The sequence below is a fragment of the Podarcis tiliguerta genome (assembly GCF_965153285.1).
Source record: "Podarcis tiliguerta genome assembly, chromosome: 13".
Lineage (NCBI taxonomy): Eukaryota > Metazoa > Chordata > Lepidosauria > Squamata > Lacertidae > Podarcis > Podarcis tiliguerta.
Window position 1 is genome coordinate 37,232,654 of NC_139546.1, and position 27,676 is coordinate 37,260,329.

Sequence of the window (27,676 nt, forward strand, 5' to 3'; positions counted from 1 at the left end):
ATGCTTTAAACCACCACCAGACCCTGGGGGCCAGGAGAGGGTGGGGCACGAAGGGGGGTTAAAAGCAGAATTTGAGGAGGCGCCTATGGAACGATAGGAGAGACAGTTTGTTGGGGGAGAGGGGTTTTACATTTACACGTATCCGTTATTGAATGAAAAACCACATAACCTATATCTTTGACATGATGCTTGATAGATGTTTTCATATTTGGGGTGGGGCAAAATTTTGGATGCTGAAGAATGAAGTTTGCTTTACTATTATACAATTCGGGGCAGGGTGAGGTTTTTAGGGGGGAAAGAACAAGAGGGAGATTTTATTTTGTATTTCCTTTCCCCCCCTGTTTTTGAGACGTAGTTTAGTTTTTTCACTTCGTGGAGCACTGAGCGTGCCTTCATATGTAGCGGCGTTGAGGAGGGAACAGGAAATGTCATAGCCTGACACTTCCTATCCCTCTGCAACACTGTCTCAGTGAAAATATAAATTTCCACCATCTTTCCTGATGGGGAGATGTGGAAGCAGGTCTATTTACGCCAGGAAAACCGATTTCAATCATGCCATCATTCCAAAAAAACAAATCACAGTTCATTGTTTTCCATATAGCGCTCGTAACATAATGTTGAGCAAAAATGGGTAAGCACTTTTATTCACTAGATTTGCTTATTTTGTAACTTATTCGTTACTGTTCATTTTTCTGCTCGGTTCTGCATTATTTGTGCCTGCTAATTAAAATTATTATATTAAAAACAGGAAAGGGTGGGGTCTTCCTGAGTCTGGGACCAATCAAATCCTTTCATAAGATTCAGAATTTTGTTTTGGTTTTTTTGTGTGTGTGGGGTGGGGGTGGGGAGTTCCAAGAAATATTACAAATCCTATTATCAGTTTGTATAAAGAAATGGTGGGCGGGGCGGGGCGGGAGAAGGTCAAATTATAAACTGCTACAGATTTTTGTATCAACGCATGAATCGAGTAAATAAACTCAGATGCATGAAGGCCGTGTCTGTCCCTGTTTCCTGCAAAGCTTTTGTGTCTGTGCCAATTCTCTGCCCAACAGGAAAACTCACAAGGAAAACTGAATTTAATTCAGGGTGGTCCAACACGTAGCTCTCAGTGTATTTTCTGGTGGCCCTCTGCGACATTTGCACACACACACCCTGCCACAAGCCCTTGCATTGCCTTCCCAAAGCCAGGTAAGGAGGCACGAGACTCTGGCAGCATCCTAGAGCCTCCTGCCTCCTTCCCAAAGACTCAAACTGCCCACATAATCAAGATTGTGCAGTTTGATCAACCTCATCCATGAGATTAGGATCCAGGACCAAATCTAAGCATACAGAGCACTGTGAGCACTTGACCATATTGACTTTCTCAACCCTTTCAGAATGCAGTTAAATTCAGAGCCGGGAACTGTGGCTGAGCAACCCGCCCCCAACAATCCAGTTATTCTTCAAGATCCTTATATAAAACCTCCCACCACATTAAAAACACACACCATCAGATGGTTACACAGTTGTCTTTATTACAGCAACTCCCACTCCGTTGAGAGAGGGGGTGTCTTATTGCACCAAGTCTTAATTTTTAAAAACCTACATACAAATTACACACCACTGGGGATTGTGAGGGTGTGGCAGTGACGCTGCGAAGGAGAGGAGAGGACATGGCAAGGTAACAACTGCTCCCCTTCCGGCAGGAGACAGCGCGCGACAATCCACAGAAGCAATAATTACCCTCAGCACCTGTGCGTCCCTCTGCCCCCACCACACCATTTGGATGAGGGAAGTTTCTAGCAAATAATAATCTAGTTTGGCTCAATATATGAGGACATGGGGCAGTTTACCTGAAGTTGGTTTGCTCCAATACAGCTGCCAAGTCCTTAGTGTCACTTCAGGTCCTTAAGGTGGTTTTTCTAAGATGGCCGCCAAATCCCATCTCCACAGTCCCCTTCATCAGTCACCTCTATCTCCTCTTGTCAAAAGGAAGAACTGGCTTTTGTGGGGAGCTGAGAGAAGGAAGCTTTAAAGTGGATGTCGGGAACCTTTAGCCCTCCAGATGATGCCCGACTACAACTCCCATAATCCCAGGTCATGCTTGCTGGGGCTGATGGGAGTTGCAGTTCAGCAACATCTGGAGGGCCAAAGGCCCTACTTAGTCTGAGGAGTGGCTAGGATGGCTACCATGTCACTGTAAACCTAGCCATCACTGATAATAACAAAAAAATCACATGGAGGAAAACAGAACTGTGGTGTGATATGGCAACTTATGTTCATGCACAAATGATTGAGGAAAGGGAAAAGAGGAAGATAGGTGTGCAAGGACAGGACCCAGAATATCTCAGGGAACTACCAAGAGCTCAGAAATAGGGGGAGAAACCCACAAATAATTGCCCTGCCTTCAGAGGAAAAAAGGACAGAGAAGCCAGACTGGGCAAGATGGCTGCTAAACTGCCCAATGTTTACCTCACATTCGAATTCTACTGCACTCTTTCAAAATTGCACATGCATGATTGAGGGGGAAAGAACAGCCAATCTCAACTATGGTCAGTCCGAAATTGCGTGCAAAGAAGATGGGGAAAGTTGTGTGAAGAAACAGCGGGCCAAGGTAATGTTCAATAGCAATGCTACAAAATGGCTCCTCTATGCCCTGTGCTCCTCCAGGGTATTTAGAAGCCTACAGCTCCATGTAGCATAAACAGCCAGCAACAGCAGAAAAAGGAATGCAGATGCTCTGACAAGCAAAGCATTGTGAGAAGAGAAGAGAATCTGGGTGCAGGATCCAAATGGCTGTTTACGGCCAAGCATGTCTAAGCAACATGGACCATTGGCTAAAGTAGATGCAGAAATTTACAGCCAGATATAATCTTAAAATGGATAATACTGCACACAGACCTCAAGCCTCAATGGGGCTTCTTTCCCAAGAACCTAGGATAGTCATTTCAAATGTATAATCCAAATAAAATGGCCACCAACTGGCCAATTCATTCACTGCCCAGGCCTAGATATACTTGGGAATTTGGGGAATGATATGGCCTCCTAACTCGAGAGCAATACTCCCCTGCACTTTTGGGAAACGAAAAGGTACTTCTTTTGTGGCTGAATTTGGTCCTGCCCCGCCCAAATATACAGCAAGTTTTGAAGCACAGAACCAAAAAGCTGGAAACGAAGGTCTATTTAGCTGCCCTCAAAATGGTCGATCCAATCCCTCCTTTTCAGCCCACAGGCAAAGTCAATATTCCTCCCTACCAGCCAATCTTCTCCTAAGTGCAAAGCATCATGGGAATGCAGGAGGGAGCCGGGAGGAGCAGGACGTATTCCCATCATCCTATACATTCGTGGGAAGGTGGGGTCATCGCATCAAGCAAGAGCTGTGCAAGTGGAGTGGCTAACCCTGTCACGGCGAGGGATGGTAAGCTGGTCCCACTGCTAGCGTGAAAGGGAGTTCTGCTCCTGCCCCTCCGCTGGGGTCGTTTGATGCTACTTCCTCCTCTTTGCGCGTTCCGCGACGTCCAGAGCAGCCATATTACAGGAGGCGCAGATCAGGTGGACCAGGCTGATGAGGCTCTTGGTGATGGCGATGGGGGCAGAAACCCACATGACTAGGCGGTAGAGACCAGCCTGTCCGGGCAGGACTGGAAAAATAAAAAAAGGGGTGGGGGTAAGGAAGGAGTCCTTTGAAATGCCCTTTGACCCCAGGCATCGTCCCTCTGGCTTAGGATACTCACTTTCTGGTCCTTCCCCAAAACACAGCAAATAGAGCATGCAGTAGAAGAGCTCATTCCCAGCGCACATGATGAAGAGGACAGTCTGGGAGGAGGAAGAAGAGGAGAAACCATGTCAAACCAGGCCAGAGAAAAGAGAGAAAGAGAAGCTACCTGAGTTGTCCACTGCATACATAAGAATGTCAGCTCTGTTTGGCTGCTAGTTTATTCAAAAACGTGTGCAGATGGCAATCGCCGCTAAATCAGCTTACGAGCATGCAGTACAGCATCATGTACGTAAGTACCACTGGTACTACTAATACTACAATCCAAGAGGGAAACAAAATTAATATAAGGAGCAGGCAGTGGTCGGATTCTCCCAACACTTTGCAGAAAAGGGCAGCCTTGGCCTGCCGTCTGATGACCAACAATGAAGGAGTCAGGTGGGTTCTCTAGGAAGAGAGCTCTATTGCTTTGATGCCATCATAGAGAAGTCCCTCTATGTCTAGCCGAGGGGGATCTTAAGATACAGACAGCCTCATATGGGAAGCTGGACTTGGAGGTGCATGACAACTACTGCCCAGCTGCAAATATCCCCTTTCTGGGCATATTTCAAGGTGCTCAGGAGAGAGATCATGCATCTCCAGACGTTTCAGGAGGAAATGGATTATCTAGACATCTTCCAGCTTGGTTTCAGGCCTGGTTTGGGGAATGAAGCCGTGTTCAGTCAACTTCTGTTGTTTTTCCAGCTACAGCCATTTCTGGGTAGCGATAGCCTGGCTACAGCAACACGAATAACCTTCTGACTGGATTACTGTAATGCACTCTATGTGGGGCTGCTGTTGAAGACGACTCAGAAACAACTTTGATTTTGTTTTGGCACTAGCTTAAGACCTGGTTAATTTGCTCAGGCATACTGGAATTGTTACCCTTATCAACTTAATAGTGTAGCAACTGGCCCCTGTGTTGATGTGTTTACAGTTTATTTACTGTCTTTATCCACTCTTGATTTGCAACTGGGATTGCTTTAATGATCCGCGTATCCCGTCCTGAGATCATTTGATATAAAGTGCATTACAAACAATCCTGGAACCAGATGACTTAGGGCTTTAAAAGATCCAAAAGAGCCCCTTAAAAAAATCAGGCCTTGAAACTGACTGGAAGCCAATGGAGATGCTGCAGAAGTGAAATATGAAACACTCTTCCAAACACTTTCCAAACTTTTTAAATATGATACAACGGCCACAAACCCTCTTCGAGCAGACAGCTAAATCTGCAGCGGACCGAGTGGAAATTAAATCTCCCATAGTTCATTGTGTACTGCGGTATATCTTTTAATGACATTGAATAGACCCTCCCTTTCTGTTCATACTTTTCAAGAAGGCTTCCAAACACAAGATTTGGGGTGGAGAGTGGGGCAGAACTAGGAGAGAGGGAGGGATCTCCCAATATAGATTGCGAGACACTCTGAGGGTGGAGGGGAATGAATGGGGCAGTATTATGCCTTTGAGGAAATGGGATAGCAAGTGATATTTCTATTTTGATTCCAAGGGGAAAGAACCCGTAGGAAGTAGCGGAAGTAGAAAATTACTCAATTACACCGGCCTTACACCAAAAATTCTGATTTCTTTTGCCTTTACTGAAAGATCTGGCTTTTTTTGTAGCTTATCACACTACGTCCCCGTCCCCCCAATCTTCTTGCTTTATTTGTTCAATAAAGCTTTTGGACATACTTTTTTTTTTAAAGGGATGGGAGCCTGGAGAAATGTAGTAGGAACAGTTCAGAGAGAGAGGGAGAGAGAGAGAGAGTTCAGAGAGAGGGAGCAGGAGCGGGGGGTGGGGAGAGAGAGACAGTTCAGAGAGAAGGAGAGAGAGAGAGAGTGAGTTCAGGGAGGAGGAGAGAGAGAGAGTTTTCTAAAGAAATTATCACTCACCCGGGAGCTGTAATACACCCGCAGGATTGGATTCCCTGACAAGTCGATGGTCTTGTGGCTCTCCCCACCTTTTACCACGGTGCTGGTGGGAGCAGAGAAGGTAGTTAAAATGGGAGCCAGGAGTGCTCAGCCTCTCTTCCCTTCCACGCCTCTCTATCCCAACAGGGGAGGCAACATAGCTGAGCGGCAGAGCATCTGGGTTGTTTGCAGAAGACCCCAGGTTTGGTCTCCGGCACCTCCAGTTAAAAGGAATAGGCAGACGGGCAATACGAAAGGCTCCCTATCAGCCCGAGACCCTGCCACAAGTCAGAGCAGGTGAGGCTGAGCCAGACCTGGACATCATTCTCCAATATTGTACAAGGCAACGTCTGGTGCCGCGATCGAGGGCAGAGTCTGGTACCTGTGGAGATGGAGCCAATGGGAGGCGACGTCAAGGCTCATGCTGAGTTGGAACCAAAGGGCAGATTCAGGGTAGAGCATAGCGAGGTTCACCAGCAGGCACATGGTGGCGCAGCGGTCCGTCAGCATGTCCAGCATGGCGCCAAAGCGGGTGCCTGGGAAGAACAGCGCGCATTAGAAAGGCAAGGGTGCTGTAAACCAATGGGGAGGAAGCTATGCATAGAGACTGCAGCCACACGTCACCCGCAACCCATCAAAGTTTTAATGCATATATTCCCTGTTTAGGGAAGTTTTTAACATTAAATGCTGTATTGTTTTTAACACTTGATTGGAAGCTGCCCAGAGTGGCTGGGGAAACTCAGCCAGATGGGCGGGGTATAAATAATAAATTATTATTATTTATTATTATTATTTATTATTATTATTATTATTACTATTACTATTTTGTGGCTTGCTATGTGCCCCAGGCAGGTGGCAGGCACAGGTGGCTGTGCTTCTGCTGTGAGGCCATGAGTTGTGTGCTCCAGGCAGGCACACTTGAAAACAACAGGTTTCGGTGTGCAGCTTACACAGACGGAAAGTACCGAGAGCCTTGTGAAACCTTCCCATCTCAGCAAGAAAAGCTCACGCTTCCTTTTGGCTACAGTTGCGGATCTGGAGGGTTTTACCCAGAGCCAGGCATTATTCCTGTAGATTTCTGGGAGGGAGGGTGAGGCAAAGAGGAAGTGGGGGGGGGGGACACTTTGCACAAAGGAGCTAGGGCACAGACCCTCCTTCTTTGTGGCTGCTGCTGGCAGGGGAGGTTCAGGCAGGCAGCGCCTTCTTGCAGCAGCAGCAAAGTACAGTTCTGAGGATGGGCAAGACTGAGCGATAGCTCCTTGCCTGCTGCCACCCAGTGAGCTCAAACCTGAACCAAGCTTTGAGCCAGGGACCTTGTAGCTCATACTCTTAAGCAACACGGCAACCTCAGTCGTCTTCTGAGGACGGAATGCAGCTCAGCAGTGGGAGACATGCTGCCCACACAGGAAGTCTCAGGTGCATCCTCTAGCATCTTCAACTAATAAAGGGTCAATTAGCCACTCACTCTCTCTCTCTCTGTATATATATATTCAAACTGACTGCATTACACCACAACAAATTATTTCGTACCGCACAGAATGCATACATGCCATGCATTTAAAAGCACCCCAAAAGAATCCTGGGAACCATAGTTTGCCGCTCACGAAGCCATGTGCTTTCAGTGTATGGCTCGTATGAGCCACCCTGTAGCCCTCTCTGCCTTGAGGCAAACAAGCCTTACCTTGGTCCAGGGCCCGAGCTGCATAGCCATCAAAGGCATCAAGGAAACCACTTAGGAGGTAAAAGAAGGATGCTATTATGTGGGAGGTTGGCATGAAATAGAACGCGATAAAAGCGAAGATTATGCGGGCGTAACCTGCAAAGGACAAGGAAGCAAAATGAGACTTTGTCCTGGAATCTTTTAACCCCCAAGCCCTGCAGCCCTCAGAAAACTGGGGAAATGGGTCATGCAAATTCTAGTTGGTTCCCCTCCTTTGCTACCCACAACCCCACATCACCAGATATCTAAGCAAGAGTCACTCAAAGATCAGTAATGTTTGCTTCAGGAGTGTTGAAGAGAAGGAGAAACAGACTCCCTATTTTAGAAACACCCTTTTCCTCTTTTGTTTTTGGCACTGAAAGCTACAATCAACTGTAAGAAATGAAAGGGTCCAGACTGAGCCTACAAGAGACAGGTGAGTCACTGCCTGCCTGTCACATCTGATCTGGAGGAGACAGTCCAGATGCTGCTGCTGCTGCCTTCAGCTGCAGATTAACACTTGTGAAAATAACAGGGCAGGAAATAGACCGGAGTGTTGAAGCAGAAGGCCCGGAGGCAAGGCAAAGGAGGCGGGGAAGGGGCCGGAACAGGAGGCACTTCTCAGCTTTTACCAAGCGAGATCAGACCAAAGGTCGATCTAGTCCGGCATCGGCACCCGGTTTTCCAGGCTGCATTCGGGAAGTCTGTAAACGAAGCATGAAGGCAAGGAGCCTTCACCCACCTGTGTCTGTCTCCCAGCACCGGCATTTGGAGCTTTTACTGCTTCTGAACATCTTGAGAGGCCCAGAACTAGGTCAGGTCTCCTGGGCCAGGCCTGTCCTCCCTGGAAGAGCATCGCAGCACCCCACCCTAAGCACGTTTACACAGAAGCGACTCCCCCTGTGCAGTTCAGCTGGGTTGATGAGGCTCTTCCCGGGGCTCATGGATTACACCATTAGCCACAGCAGGGCTGCCTCATCGAGATTAATGGGCGTGACTAACGAGGCCCCCATTCATTCCAGCCGGTCTACTCATTCAGGATGCGAACACACACACACACCATCCATTTAAAGCATCCTTAAAGCACATATGAATCCTGGGAACGGTGGTTTGCAAGGGCTAAAAAGTCCGTGCCGGGTAAACTACACTTCCCAGCATTTCGGGGAGGAGAAGCATAGGGCTTTTAAGCGCGCAGCCCGACCTGTTTCAGGATCGCAGCCTCCTCCTCTCCCCCGCCCGGCACCCCGGGGAACGTACCGATGAGGTTGGGGACGAAGAGGAAGATGTTTTCTTGCTTCATCTCGCGGCCAGCTGTTGCTCCGGCGGCGGAACCTCCTTGCAAACCCCGCTCCAGCCCCGATGCAACGCTCGGACCACGCAGCGCCCACCCGCTGCAGGAGCCCCTCGTATTCCGCTCTTCCTCTTCCTCGCGATGGACTCGGAGACTCCCGCTCCCCGCTTTCCTGCTTTGGCCCAATGCACGCAGCTTCCCCCGGTTTCCGCAACCTTCAGCTACTCTGTTCAGGTTCGGAAAGGAAAATGTCTGCCTGTCTCTTTAAAAACTGCGCTCCCGCCCCTTCCCCGGGGAAGAGGGACATTTCGGAACGCCAATGGTTTCGTCTCCGTACGCTCCCCTGCCGGCTTTCGTTTTTGTGTAGCCCCACCAACAAGAAGCCGGGCTAGAAGGGCCACTTCTCCTCGTCTTCTTCCTGTGATTTATGGTTACTCCGCTCCTAGAGCGTTCGGAGGACCGAGGCTTCGGAAAAGCTCCATTTAGTAGAGAGAGTCGGGCGAACAGCCGCCGACATGGAGGTTGGCTTTGGAGCGCTTCCGGCTTCCCCTGGGGCGGCTCCTTCGCACCCTCCCGTTTTCTTATTGGCCAGTCAGAAAGTATGGAAAGGGAACTGTTATTTACCCACGCTAAAAGACTCGCCAGATCCAGTGCTTTTGTATAGTCTTGATAGTAAGAATTGCTGTGCAAAAGTCTTTAGCAAGAAAGTGGCCGCCTTTAATAATATATCTTGCAATTGAAAGCAGAACTTTTACCTCGAGAGATCATATTTTTTCCTGTTTTGACAACAAACAAATGTGTTTTTTAATGAGTGGTATTTCTTAACGGGAATATGAAATAAATTTCGAAAACATGACTTGAATCGGTGGTCTTTCTAATCATTTCTTCTTTGGTTGATAAGTTTTATTTACAAGCTGCTGGGCGACTGAAGATGCCACATGAAGGGATAAAGAATCTTCAGATAAAATATGTCTGATTTTCAAATTCCATAGTTTTTGCTTTAATGGAGTTAATAGTGGCTACTGGCACGCTTTGGTATTGTTACAGATTATGGGTAGGCACCTAGTATTTATATCAGTGTGCTGACCTTTCACCAGGGCTATGTATAAATTTAACAGTAAATTGCCCGTTGATGGCACTACGTATACAGTGGTACCTCCGTTTTCAAACGTAATCCGTTCCGGAAGACCATTCGAGTTCTGAAACGTTCGAAAACAAAAAAAATCAGTAGTCGACAGCTAGGCCTCAGGATCTTGCACTCAGTGGAAGCCGTGTGGCATGTTCAACTTCCGAGGCGTATTCGAAAACCGAAGCATTTATTTGCAGGTTTACGGTATTCAAAAACTGAAATGCTCGTCAACAGAGATGTTCGAAAACAGAGGTACCACTGTGTGTGTGTATAAATCAAAACCAGAAACATGGGTCCAGCTGGGATTTGAACTCATGACTCCTTGGCCAAGTCCAGCACTCAGTCCATTACACCACACCACCTCTTGCTTGCTAATCTGTGAGCAGATATGCAGGCTGTACAGTATATGAATTCACTCATGTATATGCACTGGTCAGGGTTTTCACTTGTTTGTTCATTTGCATTTTATTTAAATATATTTTGGAAGAGGTGGCAGTGCCAGCTGCTTTGAGTGGTTCTTCAATCCCTTCATGGCCAGAACCTGATGTTTACCCAGAATGCATCTTATGGCCATTAACCCAACATGCTTTGCAGCTCCCCCCCCCCCTTCCCAATTCTGCTTGCTGTGATTATTGCAAGGATAGCCGACCTGGTGCCCTTTAGATTATAACTCCCAACAGCCCCAGGCAGCATGGCCAACGGCCAGGGATGGTGGGAACCATAGCTGACCAACATCGGGAGGGTGCCATTTTGGCTCTCTCCGATGGAATGGGCGAGAGATGCATTGTCCTTTTCCCCTCCAGATCCTGGAGGGAAATGGGAGAGGGGTTCAAGCGGAGTGTTTATTATTCTCTCTTGTGAATACAGTGGGCCTGGAGCCAGGTTGATCAGGTGTCCTCAGGCAAAGCCTCTGGCTGGTCGGTGTCGCTGTCCGAATTCTCTGGCGGAGGCGGGTCCTTGCGCCGAGACACTTTGCTCAGGAACTTGCCTGGCCCACCCTGGCGGGACGGGCAGCAGATCAGGGGCTGTAGTGCAGGGAAGGAAGAAAATGAGAAGTAAAACACAGTTTCCAAGCACCTCCACCACCCTGACACTGAAAAAGTCTGTTTCCTACATGGCATAGAATGTGGCTATGATTATACCAAGGAACGTGATGATTTATGCTCAAAAGTTCCCCAGCTCTGGACTTGGTCCTGCTGGAAGTGTGGGCTTAGGGTTGTCACCCTCCCAGACGGAAACAGACCTTGCTCTTTTACATGTTTCATATATTCACTGAAACACATCCAAAATTAAAGTTATCCCTGGCAACACAATTTCCCCCAAAGTTGGCAGTCCACCCCCAGCCATGCTAGTATAAAACCCGTGACTGGAGTGTGGTGATGCTAAACGTTTCAGAATTTCTGAAAATAAGAAAAATGGAGTGTTTTATAGTCCCACGCATGAGGGAAATCCTCTTCTTTCTCCCTCCTCCCTCAGCCTGGATGTGGGCAGGAGTCACAGCTACCTGGGTGCATTCTGCACAGGTTGGGCTGAGGACAGGAAAAAGAGAGGGAGGCTCCATAGAAGAAGAGATTGTGGCTTGCCGGAATGCAAAGACCCACATCTGCTGAAATTCTTGCTTTTGCATAACTATGAAGTATGGCAACCAGTGTGTTGGACTAGGGAGAGCTGGATTCACATCCACAACAAAGCATGACGCTTGCAGGATGACCTGGAGGCCAGTAACAGTTGGCATAGCCTATTTCGCAGGGTTGTTCTGGGGATAAAATGGGAAAACCCTGGATTTGCATCTACAAATGCAACATTCCGCAGCTTGCAGAAAAGATCCACTGGTGTCACTATGTGTTGCCTCGCATACTGTCAAGCAATTATTCACAGCTTTAAGGACTCCAGTCAAAAGTCTGTTTGCTTTGTGGTATAATCAATGTAACCCTAGGGGCACCCTACTTCTTGTCTGGAGTTGTGACTCACAAGTTGTGGATGGGGCCTGGCAGGCTGTCCTCCCTCCCTCCCTTCCACAGGGTCTCCTGTCCAGTCTCTCTTTGTCTGCTTAGAAAAGCAGAGATCAGCTGATGACAATGTTCCCATCAGTGCATTCCTATGCCAGGAAAAGCAGTACCAGTAAGTCCTTGTAGTATAACAGACTTTAAAGTGTTGGACTAGGACCTGGGAGACCAAGGTTCAAATCCCGACTCAGCCAATTAAGCTCACTGGGTCATCTTGGGCCAGTCACTGCCTCTCAGTCTAGCCTACCTCACAGGGTTGCTGTGAGGGGGGGGGGGAATGGGAGGGAAGAACCAAGTACACCACCTTGAGCTGCTGGGGGGGGGGGAAGATTGTACATAAATGTAATAAATATACATCAAACAAACAAATCCTGCTCCTCTTGCCTCTACCACCTGTCCTCTCCAATTTTCCCTGGTGCCTTATGCCCAGAGAGTCAATACCTGAATGGTATTGAGGTCCTGCTCAGATACTAGGGGAGAAAGCCCCTCCACGCCAGCCGAGGGGGACCGTCGGGGCCGGCGCTGGGTCACATACTCCATCTGATCTTCCAGAAGCACAGTCTCCACCTGGTAAGGGAAGAAAGCATCTTCAAAGCCATTTTTCAGTCTTGGGAGCCAAAGCCCACACTTCCAACACACATACTACTACTAGCATTAACAAATACGAGAGATGACCTGTGTTAGGGTTTGCAGCAAAAACAACAGATGGCCTTGCGGCACTTTGAAGACAGACGGATTCATGACCACATCAGTTTTCACAGACTAGCACAAGAGGAGCTGTCCTCAGCTGGCAGATTAGGCACACACAAGTACAGAGGGGAAGACAACCCCCGCCCCGTATTTAGGGCTGGGACCCAAAAGCTATTAAATGGAAGAGGTCGGGCCTGTCACATTGTCACAGTATATTTCTATCTGCCTACTGAGGATACATTTCCTGCATTTGGTATAGTGGCTGCTAGTTCACAAAAGCTTATGCCACAAAATTCAGGCTTTAAAGTACCACACAAGAACCCTCCGGTTCTTTAGCGGGAGCCACAGAAGGGCAGTGCCACTGAGCACATGCAGAATCTCTCGTTCACAAGTTAGCGACCACAGGCAGCTTCCCAAATGCCATATTCCTTAGGAAAAATAGGTTCCCAGGCCAGAACTCCATCACCTTCTAGTTTAGAAATGAAAGGGGGGCAGACCAGCCATGCTTGGTCCATATCGGCCCCTGCTGGCAGCCACCTCTGTAGCCAGGAAACTTGCAAACTCCTCAATGGGCTGCAGCATGGCATAAATCTGCAGTTTGGGTGGCTTGTCAATAGAAGCTGAGACCTGTCAAATGGAGGTCTTTTGAGTATCAAAGTGGGGAGGTTTGAGCAGGGGCAAGAATAATGTGTCCCAGAGGAGAAAGGAGACAGGGTAGTTACAAATCTAAAGGAATGGTTAAATGTGTCAGGAATATGAATGACAGAATGGAGACAAGCAATTCACAAAGTGTCATGACTGATAAATTAGAAACCATGCAAATTACACATGCCCCACTTTCACTGGGCAGCCCCTCCTTCTACGGCGTTTTGTGTCTTTCTTGCCAAGGTGGCTGGACACAAGTTTCAAAAGTAGCTCCCACTTTGTTTGGGGCCCTTCCAGTGGCGTAGCGTGGGTTGTCAGCACCCGGGGCAAGGCAAGTAATTTGCGCCCCCCCCCCCCCGCTGCACTGTCCCTCCCCCAGATAGTCCCTCGCTCTCTCTCCGCACCGCACCGCACGCCTGGCACCCTCCCCTCCACAGTGGGCAGCGACCCGGCGGCTTGGATCGGATTCGCACAGCCAGCACTGCAGTGAGAGAGAGTGAGCCAGGTAGGGGCAGAGAGCTGCGAGTGCGAGCGAGCGCCCCCCAGATGTTGCGCCCGGTGCCGTCGGCCCCCCCTGCACCCCCCACGCTACGCCACTGGGCCCTTCTTCTTCTCTCTGTTGTGGGAGGGGGAGATCCTGTTGCAACTGATCCATAAGGATCAGGCTCAGCATCCAGCCTTGCTTTCTTGTATGTGACTAATGTCTCCATTTATTTCTCTGAGCAAGTCGCTTGGTGGGGAGCCGGGCTGCAGAAGCCAACCCCGATTTCTATAATGATACGAAACAGCGGATTGAGGGCACGTACTTGCTTATGGCGTGAGGGGTTTCGCCCTCGAATCTGCAGAGGCAGACCCTCCTCTTCCTCTGTGCAGTCCCCATCCTGCTGTGGGAGAAAAGGGAAGGATGGAAGGGGGGGACCCAGAAGCAACCCCTCCCCCCCTTATTGGGCCCCTCCTCACTATTTCATAGGATCTCCATAGTGCTTCCTGCTATTTCCATTTAAAAAAAAATATTTGGTTTTACAAGTGTAAAGATACAACAGTACCAACTACGTATTCATATTTAGAGATTTCTCGGAATCTCCAGACTTCTCACCATCCCCTCCCTGGGTCCTACTGTCAACATTTTCAACTTTGTATTATTTCACAATCCATATTTTATACCTCTTCATGTTGTCCATAGTGTTTGTTACATTACAAGTGTTATTAAAACCCTGCTAATGTTTTCATCTGCTTACAGTGGTCTCCTAAATATATTAATTTTTTTGCTTCCTGTTACTTCCTGATTCCCCTTAGCCCCTCCTACTTCAGATTAAGCCCCACCCACCTCACTCAGCTGTCAGGCCTGAGGCCAGCTGTGCCGGGCTCAGAGCCCACAGCTGACCTTGCCCTTTATTATTAACAGTGATAATTAAATCTATATACCACCCTCCATCCAAAGATCACAGGGCAGTTTACAGCATAAAATACAAAAGGAAACACAAAATACATATCACAACAAAAGGGGGGAAAGCCAGTAACCCTATCCCGCAAACGCATTAAAAAGGCCAAAGATTGTTTGCTCAGCCAAATGCCTGTTTATACAGAGTTATTACATAACACAGGTGAGAGACGTATACGCTCTGCTGCCACCTGGCCCCTGCCACTTTTCTGGTCTCTGGATCTGGTGGTCTCTGGATCTGGAAATCTCTGTTTAAATTTGAGAGTACCAACAATTGCTCTGTGGGGAGGGTTTTTAGGAAGGCAGACAGGGAAAAAAGAGAAGCCAGAGCTTGCTCCTGTGGCACCTGGGCTGCCCTCTCCCCTCACAGAGACTTCAACCATCCTCTTTTTTTATCGCTAATTTCTGTCAAGAACACAGTTGAGGAGCAAATGGTTAAATTGCACCTCCCCATCTGCTGTGGTCATAATATATAAGCACCTCCAAGCACTACATTTAAAAAATATTCTGACGTGGCTGCAAGCATGGGCATAGCTAGGGTTTTTGTTAGGGAGGGGCAGACCTCCTGTTAGGTGGGGGGGCAGAACCTCAGTTTGCTGTGTATTTTAATTGATTATGGGGGGGGGGCAGCTGCCCCTCCCTGCCGCCCCTCGGCTATGCCCATGGCTGCAAGCCGAGACCCTTGGCTTCAAAGCTGTAATGCATCTCAGCGTGTGCCGAATGCCTTCCTCTCGTCAGAGGGCAGATTACAACCAGCCCCTGCTCATCAAAACTTTTATGTTGAAGACCACAGGGGACGCATATCACTCACTCTTTCACAGGCACAAGAGGATATGAAGCACCGGAAGTCATGACCCCCTCCTTGAAGGCCATCATCACTAAGATCTGGTCTGGAAAAAGGAGCATGGAAATAAAAGCATATATATATATATAAAGTGTGGAATTGTAGAGTTGGAAAAGACCCTGAGGATCATCATCTAGTCCAACCCGCTGCAATGCGGGAATATTCAGCCATCCCATACAGGGAATGAACCTGCAACCTTGGCGTTATCAGCACCACGCTCTCCCCAACGTTAAAATGATGGCTTTGCCCCACAAGGGGCCTCCCACAAGGTCACTCACGGACAGGTGAATTCAGAGCCTGGGCTGGGTTCTCGTCTGGCTGGGAATCCTGGCTTGCACTTCAGAACCGGGTGCAGGAGTGCTGCAAGGCAGGAGGAAGCAGTGGGGTGGCTTTCTTTAATGATTTATATATCGTGCACCTTCAACACAAATTTACATGTGCAGAGCTGCTGGCAAGGCAGTAAGAAGCAAAAGTAAGAAAATAAATAAAGATAGCAATTTATTATTATTATTGCCCACAAGTTATTACAGCAAACTAAAACAGCAGCAGTCCATTGAAGGAGAGAGTAAATACTGAACTGCACTAAATTAAAAATGGTAACATTAGCAGCTCTTTAAAAAGAAACCTGGGAAAACGGAAATAAGACTTCTGCTAGGCCCTAAATGGTAGGGCCCACCATATTCGCTTGGCTGTAATTAATTTTAACATTTTAATATTGTTCTTCTAAAGCTCTTGTAACCTGCCTTGGAATAGCATGGTGAAGTGCAGAAATACGGCGAGCAATAATAATTCTAGCAGCAAGAGCTCCAGGCAGGCCTCCTCGGGGGAGTACAGTGGTACTTTGGTTTACGAACTTAATCCGTTCCGGAAATCCGTTCTTAAACTGAGGCGCGCTTTCCCTAATGAGGCCTCCCGCCGCCAGTGCCCTTCCACCATTCAGATTCCATTCTCAGACTGAGGTAAAGTTCTCAAACTGGGACACTACTTCCGGTTTTCAAGAGTTCGTAAACCGAATCGTTCAAAAACAGGACTGTTCTTAAACCGAGGTACCACTGTATATGCCACAGTTGAGGGGCCACCCACAAAAAGGCTCTGTTGCTCCATTCACCGTGCCACACATCATCTGAACCCTGCCTACTCTCTCTCAGTAGCCCCACCCATTCTTATGGAGGCCACACCCACTGAATTCTTAGCTTCACGCAGAACCTGAAGTAGGTGAAGATATGGGGGGCAGTGGGTGTGACCCCCATAAGAATGGGCGGGGCTACTGAGGGAGTAGGCAGGATCCAGATGGACAGCGACAGAGACGACGGGTGTCCAGGCAGAAAACAAATTCCCAGCACCAGGGATATTGATACTGACCATTTTCTGTACGTCGGATGATGGTGCAGAATTCAGAATAGGGTAGCGGGGGTTCTGTCAGGAGCTGGAAGAGCCCTTGGTAGTCAGGGGGGTTCAGGAACCCCAAAAGTCGCTCGGCCAACCCCCGGGCTGCCGTGTAGCTCAGCCGGGCCTGGGCCAGGGACTGCTCCGCATGGAAACAAGCGAGCTGGAGAGAAGGCAGAAGGGGACAAGTCACAGCTATGCAGGCTTTGAGCCCCACACAATTGTCTCTAGAAGCCATGCCAGGCCCCAGATACAAGAGATTCCTACATAAAACTGCTATAAAAACAGCTCATTTTTGTCACTCTTAACCATGCCATGGGTCTTTTATAAATGACAACAATTTTATTCATTTATTTTTAAATCTTACATACTGATTTATTTACAAATCTTCAATATCTTTTCATTTATAAGCTTACAAATCTCAAAGAAGTCCACAATACGCAAAAACCATTAAAATAACCACTGAAACGTCAACATACTCGTATAATTGCAGCAACTCCAACAGCCTGAACAACAACAAAAACAGTCAGGAAATGCCCAAGAAAAAGGAAACGTCTTAAAATTTACGGCCTGTACTACATTGAAGGAAAATATAATGAAAATGGTATACAGATGGTATATAACGCCTGTAAAACTGGCTAAAATGTATAAAACATGTAATAAGTGTTGGAAATGTAAAGAAAAAGAAGGAACATTCTATCATATGTGGTGCGAGTGTAAAAAGGTGAAAGGCTTCTGGGAAATGATATATAATGAATTGAAAAAGATGTTGAAATATACGTTTGTTAAGAAACCGGAGGCCTTCCTACTAGGATTTGTAGGTAATGAAATAAATAAGAAAGACTGTAAACTTTTCCAATATGCAGTAACAGCAGCAAGAATACTTCTGGCCCAAAGATGGAAATAGGAAGAAATTCCAACGGTGGAAGAATGGAGAACGAAATTGACTGAATACGCAGAATTGGATAAACTAACAGGGAAGATTTGATACCAGCGAGACCAAAAGTTCATCGAGGACTGGGGGAGATTTACAGACTATCTGAAAAGCATATGTGGTGAACAGATAACGCTTGTTGGTTTTCAAGAGACTCTGTGAAAAATTAAGAAATATTGTAAAAAAGAGTAAGAAGGGAGAGGTGATTTTTAAAGGCAATATTAAGCTTAGAAATGTGTTAAATAATATAAATTTAAAATGAAAGATTGGCAGAGAAACTGAGGGAAGTCAAAAAACAGATGAATGTGTGATAAAATGTGAATGGATTGTATAAAATTGTTGTTGAAAATGAATAAAAATGTTATAAAAAAGAAAGAAAAAGGAAACGTCTTTAACAGTCTGTGAAAGCACCCTATTGTTGGGTGCTTGCCTGATCTCCTTCCACAAAATGGGTGACACAGTGTAAAAGCCCCCCTCCTTTGACACTGGCAGCAAAAGTGCTAAAGGCTGGTTGTTACACACCTGTCACAGTGGCTGTGTACACACACCTTACATTTAAAGCGCATTACTTTCCCCAATGAACCCTGAAGTTTGTTAAGTGATCAGGGCATTGGATGGAGCCAGTGTTAGAATATGTGGGGGGGGGATCAGGGTTCAAATCACCCCTCAGCCCAAGGTTGGGTGTCCTGGGCTAGAAACTATCCTTCAGCCAGGCTTCCTCAAACGCGGCCCTCCAGATGTTTTTGGCCTAAAACTCCCATGATCCCTAGCTAGCAGGACCAGTGGCCAGGGATGATGGGAATTGTAGTCTCAAAACATCTGGAGGGACAAGTCTGAGGAAGCCTGCTTCAGCCTAACTCCCAGTGTACTCTCTGTGTGCAAAGGCTGAGAAATGATATTGGGAGTTTTGAGCAAGAGAATTATTTCTCTCATTCAGTCTCTCTAATACTGGTCACTCCTAGAGCCTGGGCTCAGGTACCTGAGCAGACTTTTGTGCTTCCACAGAAGCCTGGACCATTTTGGCAGTGCCGGCCACAGTGTTCACCAAGTACTCAGCCATGGCTTCCGATATTCTGGGTGCAAAGCCAGTTGGGGCGGCTTTATCGTCCTGAGGAGGGCTGTTCCTGGGGGTGCGGCAGCTCTCTTCCATTTTGGATCTAAGAAAGAGAGAGAAAGATGGACACTGGGCAGAGAAAGGAATGTGTAATTGGCGATAAAAAGAAGTAGGAGCAAACAGCGGCTGAAAGAATCCATTTCAGAAGCAGTTGTTGGGCCATGAGGCTTGACTTTTCTATCCAGAGCTATTGTTGTTTCTCTCTACCGGGCCTGAAGATGATGATTCTGAGCTAGAGTATCTTTTATCCTTCACTGAATTGCTGGAACACATGATTTTGAACTTGAGACATATATCCACAACATACATTGTTAATACTATGGGAAGATCAGCACAGTGTTAGTGGTTAGAGGGTTGGATTAGGACCTGGGTTCAAATCTTCACTCAGCCATGAAGGTCACTGGGTAACTTTGGGCCAACCGCTGCCTCTCAGCCTAACTTGCCTTACGAGGTGGTTGTGGGGATTAAATGGGGTCAGGGGAAACCATGTACACTACCTTGAGTTCCTTGGAGAAGAAAGTAAGATATAAATGCAATGAACTAAATAAAAAAAAAGATGAGCCCATTGCTTGCCATTTATTCTCACATGAATCTCTCTAGTGACTGAGATCATTTAAGGAGGCCCAAGGCTGAGGACTTTCATCTTACCAGCAATGGGGGCTTTCTGACTAGAGACATTTCAATCATGTAAATCCCTGCTTTTCTGCTTGCTGAAAAATTTAATTTTTAAATACCAGGTAAAGATTAGCTTGTTTCTTCAGGCACTTCATGGCTTTTTAAATGGCTTTGAGAAATTCACCCCTGCAAGCGCACTCCATTGTCTTTTGAGATGGATGGATGCCAGCCACAACCGTGAGAGATCCAGCCACTCTAAACTGTTCCCATCTACGGCTGGTTGAGGACACAATTTGTCGTTTACCTATCATGTATTTTAGATTGTCATTGTAGAACATACACTGTCTTAGATTCCTTTTTAATTATCAAAGGATGCGATAAAAAAACTTTAAATATATTGGGGAGAAAGACCATAAGTCTTCATTTCTGGTGTCCCCGTAAAAAAGTAAGTTAGCATAGGTTCCTATTTGCAATAAGTGCGGCTTCTGGACCTGTCTATGAAGCGATTTGTTGTTGCTTTTGTTTCTTAATATTATTTTCTCAATTTGTATCCCATTACGGAACACAAGGTGGCATAAGGGTGGTCACCTATGACCAGGCCCAAACCTTCTCAGCTTCACGACTCAAAAAAGACCCATCACTGAAATTTTGCAGGCAATGCAGAGCTCTTTGGGAAAACACAAGATTTGCCCTTCCTTTAACCAGCAGGTGCAGACTATTGTATTGGGAGAAAGCAGTTACAGAAAGAAGTTACAGACTTCTGCCTTCCCCGAGGGCAATTTTTGTTCTTAAAGCAGGCAGTACCCACAAGTTTCTCTCTTTTTTATGACTAGTGCTGTGAATTAAGATGTAAGCCCACATACCTCTTTACTCCCACCCCCCCTTGCTTGCAAATATGATATGAGCAGAGTACTGCCAATTTTCTGCTTGCTTTGTGTGTGCATGTGTCCACGACTATAAATGCAGAAACAGGGTAAGGAGGACTGACTGATGGGAGGAGGCACTCTCAGGGGAAATCGCAAACTTGATTTAGCCCCTGGTGCACTTCTGGAAACCATGTGGCCTGCAACTAATCCTGAGCCAGGTCTGTATGGTAAGCGGGAGAAAGGGCAGGGTACCAGTGAGTGCACTGCTTTAACTGGGAAAGGTAGACAACGCTCCCTTCCATTCCACATACCTACACAGATAAAGTAATTCTAACGTGCTGGATTTTGTCAGCTGATTCCACTGTGCCCAACATTAAATGGGAGTCTGATGTACGAAGAAGGGTGTTTGCTAGGTGGCTTAGGAAGCTGCTTTTGTGAGTCAGGTCTATTTAGTTTAGTAGTTTACACTGACTGGCAGCATGGCTTGCAGGGTTTCAGGCAGGGCGTAACTTCTGCAACTCCTACCTGGATTTGCGAGGGATTGAACCCACAACCTCGTATGCTCAGCCAGGTAGCTACAGCCCAATGACACAAATTCGCATATGCTACTACAAAGTACTGTCTCTGAACAAATTAAAAAGAGGGCAAGTGCCTGGGGTCTTACCAACACTATACTTTACAGCATTCCCAGCTGCCCTGTAAACAAAGGGTTTTTTTTAATAAAAAAGGAAAAGGGGGAATTTTTTTTGGAGGCACCCTCTAAAGCCCACACTTAATGGATAGGACTCTCACTGAATATGAAGGTGGTGGCCTGGAAATTGAGCAAGTGGAAACACAATGTGGCTTAGTGGCAAATGCCCTTCCTATTCAGGGGACTTCACCTTCACACCTCCCATTTTCTATGCAGAAAAGGCCCTTGAGCTCTGTTAAGATACAAACCACCAGCCCCTTCCTTCCCTTTCAAGCCCAGTCCTGTGGGGGTAGGATGCAACCAAGATGCTCCTTCAATTGGTAGCCAACTGCCAGGGATGCAGTTGCCATGGGAATGCTTCCAGAGCCCAGTTGCTAGGCGATGGAATTCCTTGTAATGTAAGAGGGTTGAATGTTTCAGAGGCAGAACAGGGCAGACCTGCAGAGGCTGAGATGGAGCACATATACAACTGCAGGTTTGTGAGTAGAGGAAAGAGGGTTTTCCGGAAGGAAATGCATCCTTCTGTTATTATCAGATAAGTGAATACATACACACACATATATATTTAGATACGGCTAGTGGTCACTTGAATTCAACTTGCTTCTGAGCCCAAGCATATATATTTTTTTCAAGTCTGAGAAGGAAGGAATATAGATTTAGGGAACTCAAGCACCGTAATTGTCGTTCAACATCTTTATAAATGACTTGGTCGAAGGTATTGAGAGGATGCTAATCAAATCTGCCGATGACGCCAAACTGGGACAGGTAGCCATGCCGCTGAAGACAGAATCAGGATTCCAGATGACCGTAACAAACTAACAAAATTGATTTCAATAGGGACAAATGTCAGGTTCTACAGTTGGGCAAGAACAACCAGCCGCAAAAAATATAAAATGGAGGACACCTGGCTTGCCAATAGTACATGTGAAAAGTATCTAGGGGCCTTAGTATACTGCTCAACATGTGTCAACAGCCTGATACTGTAGGAATAAAAGCTAATGTTATTCTAGGCTGCATCAACAGGAGAATACTGTTCTGATCAAGAGAAGTCGTCCCCCCACTCTATTCTGCTTTGGTCAGACCACACCTGTGTCCAGTTCTGGGCACTACAATTTAAGGATATTGACAAATTGGAACGTGTGCAGAGGAGGTTGACCAAGATGATGAAGGGTCTGGAAACCAAGACTTATGAATTCCACATGGTAGGAGACATATAGACAAAAGTACCCGTTATTCCAGATTAATTCAACTGAGTGACCACTACACTCATGGTTGTGTATACAATAATGATGTTAATATGTTTCAGGAACTCCATCCCACATGTAAACATGACTTGAAAGGAGTCAGAATCCTTTAACCTCCCTGTATGTGTATAAAATGGGGGCAACTGACCATGTTAATCAGTTATCCAGACGTAAAATAAAAACCCTTTAGGATCTTGTCCCGTGGGAACCTGGGTTGGACAAGATCTTGATGCCTTGATCCCATTCCCTCTCAAAACCCCAAAGAGACAGAATACTTTTTTTTTAATAGTCAACATTTTTATTAAAAGATTTCTCACCCCACCCCAAAATCTCTCCGACTGGTAGCCCTCTAGAGAGCAACCAGTTCCATCGTTGTGTTCTCTTTCCAGTTTTTGCTCTCCCAAGTAAGATTCAAGATCACCCACCCCGTTCCTGTTTGTTTTTAAAAAGTGTTTTATTTTCTAATACATTCCATAGGACACATATGTCTAAGTTCCCCCCCGCCAACATTTTTTCTTCATATATAAAAAAAGACATACACACATACATACACACACTCACATTAGTTTTTAATCACCCACACAGAGGGAGACAGGAAAAAAACTGGGGAAGGGGGGAGGGGAGGAAAGCGCAAAAAGAGAAAAGAAAAAGACTGGAAGAGGTAAACTGTACATGGGGAAAGTTATGGCACCAAAAAACAGAAATATTTTTTTTTAAAGCAAAAGGATTAATTATTATAATACATCAAGCCCCTCCAGCCCACCCAAAACCCCATTTCCCAATCCCAGGCAGGCAGAAATCACTAACTGAACACCTTGAAGTAACAAAAGATCCCATTCAGTTCTCCCCTCCCACCCACCCCCAACCCCTCTGGTTTAAAACAGTGGCCTTGTTCAATCACAAAATTAGCTTGAGGAACTTGAAGAGGGTTCTGGGAGAAGTCTGAGAAGTTTAGATAGGATAATTTTATGGTTGTAGCCAAACCAGTGCCCTTGGGGTTGGGGGGGTGGGGGACAGGTGTGGGCAGCAGCGTTTGTTGAGGAAGGAGGGGGGATTTTAATAGGGTTGTGTGTTGTAAAGGACAAGACTTACTTCAGCTGCTTACAATGGAAAAAAAATGATTCAGTTCCTGGCCCAAATATGAGGGCGGGAGGCGGGAACCTAAGAAACTACAATGTCTTCCACAGATAAAGAAGGACTACACCACATTTCCCGCCAACAGATGGAAAATTTCTACTTTAAGATCTTCCCTGGCTCGTTTTACTACTTGTGATAATTCCGTGACCCATTTCTGCTTTCCAGGAACATGCGGCTCTCCTTCGCTTCCACACACAACCCTTCGGACTTTCCTTCCATCACTAGCGAGAAATGGTTTCTAGAGCTGCGTGCTTTACCTATGAGATTAAAAAAAAGTTTCCCCTGGTCTCTAGGAGGGGTTTGTGAGATGTGGAAGTTTTGTTTCACGTTTCAAAAGAAGAAAGCTTGGGTTTCCCCAATCTTCCTGAAAAAAGGGGTTTATGTGGCTCCTTTTGTACAGTCAATGTGATGCCAACACTGCTGGCTGATCCTTGGGTTTAATCCACACAAACAGCTGGTAGAACTTCTTACACTGTCCCACTTCAGAGAGCCAACATGGCCAAATGCTTCCAAATGGGAAACAAGAAACAGCTATGCATTTAACAAAGCCAGTGTGCCAGGAGAAGGCTACCCTAGAGATCATCTTCCCAGCTTTCAATTTTCACGTAAGCAGCAGGGGTATTTTTTAAAATATGGGTTCAAATGGTACAGTTTGATCAGAGCTCTTCACTTGCTGTGGCCAAGAATCTAGTATTCCTCCCTAGATGGTTGAAACTTTGAGAGATGGTTCAGAACAAAATGAAAAGGGGAAGACTAACCTCTGAAAGCTGACTTTGCACAAGAGTTATCATACATGATTTCAACATGATGCCGCCCCTCCCAATTGGGCTCCCAACTCAGAGGAGTTTTGAACATGCAAAATGTCCCATGTCCCCCCCAAAGGTTCTCCTTTAGCTGGCCAGAGTTGAAACAGCCCACTTGCAAAACTCCGCTCCCTCTTAGCTGGGCAAACCACCCCAGCGGCTTCAGGAAGTGTTCTTTATTGACTGGTGGGATATGTGGGTCTGACTCAGATAAATTATAGCTCTAGAGGAACTAGGGGCCCATTTTCCACCAGAGGTTTGGTTCTTAAGTACAGGAGGAGGAGAGGAGGGCAACTGGCCACAGATATATAGTTTGCCGATTCTGACAGGCTGACCCTGATCCCAAACCCTGGGTAGCCGGCCTTGGGGTTTGTTCATACTGGGTATTATGTAACCAAATAAGTTTTCCCAGGGGGTAGGAACGGTTCTGGGGGTGGGGAGAATGTATAGGAAGGAGATGGGTTGAAGGTGGCTTCTGAACCGACAGGTGTCCTTCATTCTGCTGGGCGCTCAGATTCTGCAGCCGATCTCCTGCATGCAAATACGAACTCAGGGCTGCAGATCTGGCGAGTCTAAACTGGGCAGGTGGGGTGCATGAGAGCGATGCTGAAAAGTGGCTGGAGGACAACGGGAATGACAGGAGGCGAATTTGTAGGGGGGCACGGTGGTTTCTGGGAGGAGGAGGTGGCTTAAGGGAGAAACCGGGGGCAACGGAAGCTAGTGGCCCTCTGATGCCCTCGGCCAGGGAGGCAGCCTGACCTTCCAGAGGTTTTGGCTGGGCCAGGAAACTAAATTTAATGCTGAGGACTGGGTGGCAGAGGGAGGCCTGCCATTCAAAGTCCCTCTGGGTGGCAAGAGTGGTGGGGCGGTCTTTCCTTCAGAGGGGGGAAAGAGACGTAATCCGTGTGGGTAAGGTGGTGAGTATTAACACAAAAACACATCCCTGGGCTGGCATGGGCTAAAATCCGCGTCTCAAAACAGACATATGGGGCGGGTATGTAGAGGGCACCGTTTAAAATCTACATTCTGGTTCATGACAGGAACGCGAGGCCTGGTTCCGGAACCTCAATCCCCGCTCCATCCTGTGGAACCAGCCTGGCGCCGTGACAGGAGGAGCTGGAGGAGGCCGCCTCTGTGAGAAATGGGGCGATGCAGATAAAGAGCCCAGAGCAGCTTGCAATTTACAATTCCTTCTCCAGCCACAGACTGTGGTGAGGTAAGGAAGGTTCTGGGAGCTGAGAACGGTCCAGAAACAATGGATTTCGGTAATGGTCGCCTGTGAACTCAGGATCAGAAGCCACTGTCCACGCCTCAGGAAGGAGGCAAAGTTCTTTCACTGTCAATCTGGTAATTCTATGCATGCACCGATCGGCCGCCACCAATGGCAATCCAGGGTTCTCTCGAAATCCACGCCCGTTAATTTAATTTCCCTCTCTCTCACTGCCTGAACTGATTGAAAGGAACCATGATGCAGGAGACACAGAACAGGCTCTCCCGAGCGCATCAGCTCCGATTGCAGCACGTGGGGCAAGCTATGGATGCACAATCAAGAATTCTGGATTTGCTGCGATGTGGGGGGGCCTTTCTCCCCACCCGCCCCTCATCCTGGGAATATTCAGCCACATCCTGAAGACACAATTTAGCCTCCGCTGCTGCCGGGGCACCGCTCTCTGCCTCTCTCCATCTACAGATTGTGGCAACGCTGGGGGAAGCAGCTGACAACCACCAGGGACGCAAAAAACCGATTGCCAACGTCACGTTCACAAGCGTCGGTGTCTCCATCCATTTGTCGGGGGATAGGAAACCACGATCTGAGGAGGAGGCCCCAGCCATGCTCCAGAGGGCATGAGTGCAACCTTCCGCCGCACAGTCCAATCTTCTGTGTCTCTGGGCTTGCAAGGTGGGTGGCAAGTCAAAGGCCACAGATGACGACTGAGGAGCCTTCACACTGCGGTTCGGTTTCTCCCAGTTCTAGCTTGCTGAGCCCCGGCAATCGCGCCGCCCCCCTGCCGCCTCCTCCTCCTCCCCTCCCCCTTTCCACCAGCCAATTCCCCCGTCTCCCTCCAGCAAAGTTTCCCTGTTCTCTCCCCATCGCCTCACGAGTAGGAGAAGTGCGAGCCGTTGAGGATGTGGGAGGTGACGCTGGCCGAGCGGCTGATGCCCTGGTCCGACTGGCCTCCAGAAGCTGTGCGCCGCAGCGGCTGGGGGCTGTTCCTCAGCATGACCACATTGGAGCGGCCCCCAGGGGCGGATGACGTGGAGGAGGAGGAGGAGGAAGGGGAGGAGGAAGGAGGGTGGAGCCAAGCCGAAGGGGGCGGGGCAAGCATGGGGGGCTGCCGCCACGCGTGGGGGGCCCCGGCTGTGTTCTGGACGCCGTGGCTCCAGTGGGAGCCGCTGCGGGGGACGGGGCGGGAGGGCCAGGGCTGAGGGGGGGCAGTGTAGCCTTGGTTGAAGGCTTCAGCTGGAATGCCTGTGAGCGCCATGTTGCTGAAGCCCAGGCGCATGCTCTCCGAGTCGAAGGCCTCAATCTCCCGGGCTTGGCGCTCCAAGAGGCTCCGGATGCGGTCAGATCGCTCGTTCTGCAAGGCCAACATCTCCTCCTCGATCTAGAGGGGGACAAAGGCAAAAAAATTAAATAAACACACACACACACATAGAGTTTAGAAGGGAAATGGGGAACCGACAGCCATGCAGGTTGTTGCTGGACCACGTCTTCCATGCTTAAAACCCTTAGCACAGAGCAAGCATTTTGGCAAGTTCTTTTTGTAAGACTCTGCCATGCTGACAGCCCAGAAGAGCTCTCTGAGCAAATGCTCAGAATGCAACCCGACGCCTGCTGCATCAGAAGTAGACCCCAGTGAGCTCCATGGAGCTTGCTCTCCAGTAAGCGCGTATAAGATCGACTTCCTTGCCAGTACTCTAAGGCTGCAACGTCTGTGGTCAGGAGTACCTGGGAGGTAGGCCGTATAATAATGGGAACACAGCTTTCTTTTTTTAAAAAATGTGTTGTATAAATATTGCTGTTGTGACAGTGGGGTTGGACTTCCCAGTTAGCTAAAGAAAATGGCTACTGAGGCTTAGAGAAGCAACAGCAGGGACTCCTGGGTTTGGTTAAGGAGGAAGAGAGTGTTAGGATGGGACAAACCAGGTCTCAAAACCAGGGGTGAGGAAATCAGACACTGCTGGACTCTGACCCTTCCTGGCCACTGTGCAGGCTGGCTGTAGTTACTGGGAGTCCAAAGCATCTGTAGGGTTGCAGAATCCTCATCCTCGCTGAGGAGCCTTATGGCTGGCTAGGGCTGGGTGATATATCATCCAAAACTGAAGTCTGTACCGTGCAATCAGTTTCATAATTTTTGACTTGGCAATGTTTTGCAAATCATGATGTGCGTGTGCGCATGCTATGCAAAAATCACAATGCTGGGGAAAACCGTGAGGCCACGCAATGTATCATCTACATAGTTCCAGCCTTATTTCAGACATTGTGATATATCTGTATA

At 47.6% G+C, this 27,676-nt stretch overlaps 3 protein-coding genes across 7 annotated transcripts in view; all 3 read right to left on the minus strand.

The window, feature by feature from the left end:
• Positions 1 to 1,493: 1,493 nt before the first annotated feature.
• On the minus strand, positions 1,494 to 9,057 carry CDIPT (CDP-diacylglycerol--inositol 3-phosphatidyltransferase). Its single transcript, XM_083409806.1, has 6 exons — positions 8,598 to 9,057; positions 7,323 to 7,457; positions 6,024 to 6,177; positions 5,624 to 5,705; positions 3,714 to 3,795; positions 1,494 to 3,620 (listed from the first exon to the last, which is right to left on the minus strand). Exons 1-6 carry the CDS (start codon positions 8,638 to 8,640, stop codon positions 3,466 to 3,468), a joined length of 651 nt encoding a protein of 216 aa, XP_083265932.1. The 5' UTR covers positions 8,641 to 9,057; the 3' UTR covers positions 1,494 to 3,465.
• Positions 9,058 to 10,588: 1,531 nt separating this feature from the next.
• Positions 10,589 to 21,346, minus strand: LOC310662727 (uncharacterized protein). 5 transcript variants are annotated; one of them, XM_083409768.1, is made up of 9 exons: positions 21,241 to 21,346; positions 18,686 to 18,863; positions 17,252 to 17,278; positions 16,749 to 16,935; positions 15,665 to 15,746; positions 15,354 to 15,432; positions 13,908 to 13,982; positions 12,208 to 12,333; positions 10,589 to 10,785 (listed from the first exon to the last, which is right to left on the minus strand). In XM_083409768.1, exons 2-9 carry the CDS (start codon positions 18,854 to 18,856, stop codon positions 10,648 to 10,650), a joined length of 885 nt encoding a protein of 294 aa, XP_083265894.1. In that variant the 5' UTR covers positions 18,857 to 18,863; positions 21,241 to 21,346; the 3' UTR covers positions 10,589 to 10,647. The 5 variants fall into 5 exon arrangements, with proteins under 5 accessions (XP_083265894.1, XP_083265892.1, XP_083265893.1 ...); XM_083409766.1 differs by having other exon boundaries at positions 13,908 to 13,985; positions 21,241 to 21,345; XM_083409767.1 differs by lacking the exon at positions 21,241 to 21,346 and adding an exon at positions 20,613 to 21,049 and having other exon boundaries at positions 13,908 to 13,985.
• Positions 21,347 to 22,511: 1,165 nt separating this feature from the next.
• TAOK2 (TAO kinase 2) overlaps positions 22,512 to 27,676 on the minus strand; it is a 38,717-nt gene continuing 33,552 nt past the window's right edge. The window contains exon 20 of the mRNA XM_083409647.1: positions 22,512 to 26,782. Coding sequence (XP_083265773.1) covers positions 26,273 to 26,782 — 510 coding nt within the window. The 3' untranslated portion in view covers positions 22,512 to 26,272. The remainder of the gene's footprint in view (positions 26,783 to 27,676) is intronic.

What these genes read in the sequence shown, in the direction of transcription:
- CDIPT (XM_083409806.1), bottom strand. Translation starts at nt 8,640, where the DNA reads ATGAAGCAAGAAAACATCTTCCTCTTCGTCCCCAACCTCATCG. An exon ending in CATTGGCTCCATCTCCACAG is followed by an intron (nt 5,706 to 6,023) that starts GTACCAGACTCT and finishes TGCTCCCACCAG; the next exon opens with CACCGTGGTAAAAGGTGGGG. An exon ending in TTTTGGGGAAGGACCAGAAA is followed by an intron (nt 3,621 to 3,713) that starts GTGAGTATCCTA and finishes TTATTTTTCCAG; the next exon opens with TCCTGCCCGGACAGGCTGGT.
- LOC310662727 (XM_083409766.1), bottom strand. Translation starts at nt 18,856, where the DNA reads ATGGAAGAGAGCTGCCGCACCCCCAGGAACAGCCCTCCTCAGGACGAT. An exon ending in AAGCACAAAAGTCTGCTCAG is followed by an intron (nt 17,279 to 18,685) that starts GTACCTGAGCCC and finishes GTTGTTGTTCAG; the next exon opens with GCTGTTGGAGTTGCTGCAAT. An exon ending in GAGTTGCTGCAATTATACGA is followed by an intron (nt 16,936 to 17,251) that starts GTATGTTGACGT and finishes CCTTCTCTCCAG; the next exon opens with CTCGCTTGTTTCCATGCGGA.